Source organism: Erinaceus europaeus, chromosome 7, assembly GCF_950295315.1.
Source record: "Erinaceus europaeus chromosome 7, mEriEur2.1, whole genome shotgun sequence".
Taxonomy (NCBI): Eukaryota; Metazoa; Chordata; class Mammalia; order Eulipotyphla; family Erinaceidae; genus Erinaceus; species Erinaceus europaeus.
In genome coordinates, this window is record NC_080168.1 from 103372711 (window position 1) to 103378871 (window position 6161).

Consider the following 6161-nt stretch of genomic DNA (forward strand, 5'->3'; position numbering starts at 1 on the left):
TCATGGACCTAAAGACTGGAATAGTGCAGATGAAGTGTTGGGGGGTATTCCTTGCATGCTCTTGTGTACTTCTGCTTTCAGGTATATATTTTTCCCCTAGTTTATGGGCATGGGTGAACCTATGCTCTATCTCAGGGGACCTGGACTATATCTAGGTTTGGGGACTTTATTGGGGAGTGGAACACCTGGAATGGAATTAGAGAATACTATGAAAGGAAAGGTCTCACCCAAGTGATGAAGCTGAAGGGTTGTCATTCCACACCTGAAGTCTCTGGTCACAGTCTGAAATGAAGCATGCTGGGGTGGCACTCATTGCGTTGATTAGGTTGCGATCCATGGATGCAATATTATTTGATTTGAATTGAGAGAAGCATGCAGAAAAGTGGGCCCCACCCAAAGGTTCCAGGACTGGGGGAAATATAGGCTCTATAGTGGAAATGTGTGGTTCCTGTTGTCTTAGGGTTCAAGAAGACAATGGATAGTTATTGTTATCATCACATTATTTGGTGATAGGGTTAAATTTGGAAAGTCCCTTTGATAGGGTTTGGGGTATAATACCCAGCATCTTGTATATAGCTTTGCTACCGGTTGCTTCTGTTCTCCCTCGTCTAGGCTTTCGGGAGAGGCAATATATCTAAGACAGCCTATGTATTAAAATGACTCAGTCTGTGTTTTAAGAAGTTCTAGATATATCATCAGTTTTTCCCCTCTCATATTAATTAAATAGTGGTTTATATGTTCACACTTTAATAGGATTGTACATAGACACCACTCCCACCACCAAAAGACTGTGTCCCATCCCCACCCCTTGCCCCCACCCCCCCACCCCCGCCGTGCCAGGGAAGCCCAATGGCCACCCTCCCCTTCTCCACAGGGTTTTTTCATATGGTGCCCTTCCCCTGCCTGCACTTCTTTATGCCCGGCTTTGCCCCACTGACTAGCTGTAGCAGCCAGCAGTACCATGCCCTGATGGTGCCCGAGATCACCCAACAGATTTTAGACGCTAAGAACATGATGGCCACCTGTGACCCCCGCCATGGCCGCTACCTGACAGTGGTTGCAGTATTCCGGGGCCGGATGTCCATGAAGGAGGTAGACGAGCAGATGCTCAACATACAGAACAAGAACAGCAGCTATTTCGTGGAATGGATGCCCAACAACGTGAAAACGGCTGATTGTGACATCCCACCCCGAGGCCTGAAGATGTCAGCCACCTTTATTGGTAACAACATTCCTTTGATTTCTTTCTCTTGCCTGATTGCTGTGGAAAGAACTTCCAATACTATGTTCCTCAAGACAGCCAACATCATACTCAATGGACAGAAGCTGAAAGCATTCCCCCTCAGATCGGGGACTAGACAGGGCTGTACCCACTGTCACCCTTATTCTTCAACATAGCAGTTATCATTTTTAACTTTAAAAAAACATACAGTCTTGAAGAAAAAGAAGGGGACATTTTCCCTAGTCATCCCTTGGACTGGCAGATATATAGGAACCACACAAAAAAATTAATTTGTCTTGTCTTATTAACAAGGAGATTTTCTACCATCTTGGCTTTCCAAATTCTCTAGAAAAATCAAAATCTACTTTTATTTTCTAATAAACTTTATATATGCCTATACATATATTTAACAGATCAGCATTAGATAACAATGTAAAGCACTAAAACAAGACATAGATACACATGGCTAAGCGTGGAGAGTGAAATACATGAGAGAAAAGAACAAGTTTAGATTCTTTAATGCATGAAGTTCAGGGACAAAAAAAAACCCTCTAAAATTCAAGTAATTTTAATAATGAAAAGAACTAATATTCACAAACTGCATGATCTATCTTGAATGTCAATGTTCATAGTAAACCTACTCTTATAATACAGTTTGGCTGAGAGTCTCCATTCAGACTAATTACTGAAAATAAATCTTTACAAGATTTTGGGTACACCATGTATACTAGCTAAAACTATTTAAATAAAAACTAGCGGTTAAATAAAACTATCAGTGAATTCCTCTTTTGCATTAGTTATAAAACAAATAATAAAAATCTTCCCCCCAAATGAATCAACAAATTCATAATAACATTTTAACAGAGAAGTTAGTGTTTTAGCCATTGTTATGAAACAATATGTCAATATAGTTTGAGAAAAACAGAAGTTAAGTAACAAAAGTAAAATAGAAATCTACATAGAATATTTGGATTTTTGTGAGAAAAGTATACAGAGCTACATCAGTGGTCTGTAGAGATGTTATTTATATTGCTGTTTATTAAACATTTAATGGTGCTGATATATGCAGACACATTTGTATTAGTTTATACTAGATAATGCTGCAGTAACATATTATTCCCCAAGTCTCAGAGGTTTAACCCAACAAAGATTTACTTCTTTCTCACATAGCATTTTCTTCTTGGGTCAGTGAGACATTTGCTATACAGAATGACTCAGATAGTCAGCGCAGAAAAACCTTTACTTTCAAACAACACCATCTGTGATATGTGACTTCTGTGGGTGCTGAAAACTCTTATATTAGCAGTTAAAGACTTCGGCCTAGAAGGAACATTTTATTTTTCACACTCTTCTCACTGACCAGAACTAGTCATTTGAAATAATATGAAAACACAAAAATATAATCTCCCTATGTACTGGAGAAAGAAAAATGGATATGTGTTTATATCAAAGTCTCTACCACTGTGTTCAGACTAACAGTTATGGGGTAAAAGAATACCTAGTTCCAACAACTGTGCTCATAGAAAAATCAATCAAGAAAATAGAAATCCAATTTGTTTTGTGTCATGGGTTGCAACACAGTTACCTTTAAGTGCAGCAAGAAATATGTGTCAAATTTTTTCAACACAGGAGCTTCATCTTCTCTAACTTGACTCCTCAATTACTTTGCTGAGCAGTGAATCTTACTAGATCTTTTCCAAGTTGGAGTATAATACCACGACTGTCTTTTATAAATGACTAATTTTTTAACATTTAGAAAATATGTACTGAGCCTAGGGAGATAGTGTAATAGTTACGCAAAAGACTCTCATACCTGAGGCTCAGAGGTCCCAGGTTCAATCCTAAGCACCACCATAAGCCAGAGCTGATCAGTGCTCTGGTCTTTTTATCTTTCTCATTAAAATAAAACAAATAAAACATAAATAAAAAAGAAAATATAGAATGTTTCAGTAATGTTCCTAACACAATTTAGGTGATATTATTTATGATACTTGACACAAAATAATATATATATTATTTTGCAAATGTTCTATCAGTTGCAAAATAATTGTTGCTACACAATCAGTCACCACAGTTGTAGCATGCTGACATGATTTCTGACCACCCTAACTACATAGAACAGTCTGATGTAAAAGAAGAGCAAGGACATGAACTATCATTATTTGGTCAAATGATGCACCTTCAAAACCATATATAACTTGTGATGAAGATCTCTAAGTCCACTAGTTGGAGGTGTCTGTTAGCACTCTGTGACTGACTATTTTGGGGCTCAAAGTCCATACCTCAGAACTTTGATGAGGTTACAGAAAAAGTAAAATTCTTTAAGAAAATATTTGTGTTTAATAACTGAAGTTTAATTGATAGTATATTTAAAAATCATTTGGGAAGTTACCATGATGAGGGCCGACAGCTGCACACCAGATTGAGTGCACAGGTTACAGGGATCTGTTTGAATTTTTGCTTCCACCTAAAGGTGAAGCAGGGCTGAAAGCATCTATCTCTCTCAATCTCTACCTCCTCCTCTCCTCTCAGTCTCTCTCTGTTGGATCATAAATAAAAACAGAAATAAAAAATGCCACTAAGATTGGTGTATTTATAGTGCCAGCACAGAGCCTCAAGATAATCCTGGTGGCAATAAAAAAAAAAAAATAACAGAGAAAGAAAAGATTGAGGTGGAGGAGAAGAAGGACCACTAGCTACTATGATAGCAAAAGAAAGAGGGTAGAAAGAAGATGAATCAAAGAATGGCTTCTGTAATTGCTTCTTTGCTGGACATAGGCATCTAACAACTCAAAAAAAAATAATAAGATAGGAAAAACCATAGCATGCTTATATACTGGCAAGGATTATCCAACAGATTAAAAAATATTAATGATGCAGGATGAAGTGAATGTTTTCTGAGTAAACAGTTTGAGTAAATGGGAACTGTTGAAATGTTCTCTATGGGCAAAGTAGTTGGTCTTTGCTATGAGAGAGGAAAGACTGTTCAAAAAAAAGTAAATGGAGGAGGGGCTCAAGTGGGCAGTGGATTAAGCGCACATGGCTCAAGGGTCCTGGTTGAGCCCCAGGCTCCCCACCTGCAGGGGGGGGGGTCACTTCACAGGTGGTGAAGCAGGTTTGCAGGTGTCTGTCTTTCTCTCCCCTTCTTTGTCTTCCCCTTCTCTTTCCATTTCTCTCTGTCTTATCCAACAACAATGACATCAATAACAATAACAACCACAGCAACGATAAAAAATATAAATGGACTGAAGTAGACAGATGTGGTGAGAGATACTCTGAAATCAGTTGTAATGCCATCAGTTTAATGTGATTATGGGAACAGACAAGTTTGATGGGAGAGGATAAATGATAAATTAATCAACTAAGAATGTGGAAGTGCAAATACTCAAATTCAGTGCAGTCTAATTCTGAATAATTTAAGGTTTCAAATTAGGTTTATATCATGAATTCAAGATGAAAGTTATCCTCATGCATTTTTCCTCTATGCTTATCTGTATCAATACATATATGAAGAATGCAGATTTTTAAATGTATTTTATTTATTTATTTTCCATTTTGTTGCCCTGTTGTTGTTTTTATTGTTTTTGTAGTTATTATTGTTATTGATGTCATCATTGTTATATAGGATAGAGAGAAATGGAGAGAGTAGGGGAAGATGGGGGAGAGAAAGATAGACACCTGGAGACCTGCTTCACAGCTTGTGAAGCAACTCCCCTGCAGGTGGGGAGCAGGGGTGGATAGGGGTGGGGTGGGGATCTGATCCTTATGCTGGTCCTTGTGCTTAACTTGCTGTGCTACCCCCCACACACACTACCAAGAATGCAGATTTTTAAAAGTTTAACAAGGATTATATTTAATCCAGTATGTACTATAAAAATAAAATGATTATTTTTAGAACTTTATATGTGGATGTGGTTATGATTTACTTTGTATTGTAAGACAGATAATAGACACTGAAAACCAAAATGGACTTGATGGAAAAACAAACATATTTGTTTTGAATCTTACTTAGGTTGGGCTGTTAAAGGAAGCCTGTAGGACTGGGAAGATAGCATGATGTTATGCAAATAACTTTTTTGCCCAAGACTCTGAGGTTCCAAGTTGAGTCCCTAGCATCACTATAAATCAAAGCTGAGCAGTGAGTGCTTTGGTTTCTCCCTTTCTGTACTTCTATCTCTGTGTCTCATTAAAATTAAAAAAAAATAAATTAAAGAAATAAACAGATACACCAAATGTATGATACTGAATACATGTCAAAGTATGATTGAATATAGTATACACCTCTGTTTCTTTCCTCATTTTGAGATATTGACTTAGACATACTGAGTACACATCTGATTTAATCATGTTTGGCGTGTGTGTATCCATAAACATTAAACTAAAGATTTTTACATGAGGCAAATGTGGCAGGTAATAAGAACAGATCATATGTAATTACACATGTTTGAAAAATTGTACTAAGTTGTCAGAAGTAGGACTTAATGCATCATAGATGATCTTTAGAATGTAGACCTCTTGAGAATTTTCAGAAATCCTGTGATGAGTAATGTGCAATTTTAGTATTGCTGTAATAAGACTTGGTGATCAGGTGTTGGGCTGCAGCACAGCCAGTTGGGTTAAGCACACGGGGCGCAAAGCACAAGGAACGGCATAAGAATCCTGGTTCAAGCCTTCATCCACCTGCAGGGAACTCGCTTCACAGGCGGTGAAGCAGGTCTACAGGTGTCTATGTTTCTCTTTCCCTCTCTGTCTCCCCTCCTCTCTCCATTTCTCTCTGTCCTATCCAGCAATGACTACAACAAGGGCAACAAAAGGGAATAAATAAATATTTAAAAACGGAAGAAATAAAATTATTTTAAAAAAAAGACTTGGTGATCATTTTATTTCTAATTCCAAGAGAATAAATTTAGTTGATACTGATAGTACTATTAAATTTTCT

General features: G+C 37.4%; 1 protein-coding gene across 1 annotated transcript; it reads left to right on the forward strand.

Annotated features, from left to right (window-relative positions):
- Nucleotides 1–849: 849 nt before the first annotated feature.
- On the forward strand, nucleotides 850–4750 carry LOC132539225 (tubulin beta chain-like). Its single transcript, XM_060193370.1, has 2 exons — nucleotides 850–1252; nucleotides 4644–4750. Exons 1-2 carry the CDS (start codon nucleotides 850–852, stop codon nucleotides 4748–4750), a joined length of 510 nt encoding a protein of 169 aa, XP_060049353.1.
- Nucleotides 4751–6161: the final 1411 nt, after the last annotated feature.

Excerpts from the sequence above, each read along its gene's own strand:
- LOC132539225 (XM_060193370.1), top strand. The coding sequence starts at position 850 with ATGGCCACCCTCCCCTTCTCCACAGGGTTTTTTCATATGGTGCCCTTC. Across the intron at positions 1,253-4,643 it reads TCCTTTGATTTCTTTCTCTT|GTTTCAAATTAGGTTTATAT; the intron begins GCCTGATTGCTG and ends GAATAATTTAAG.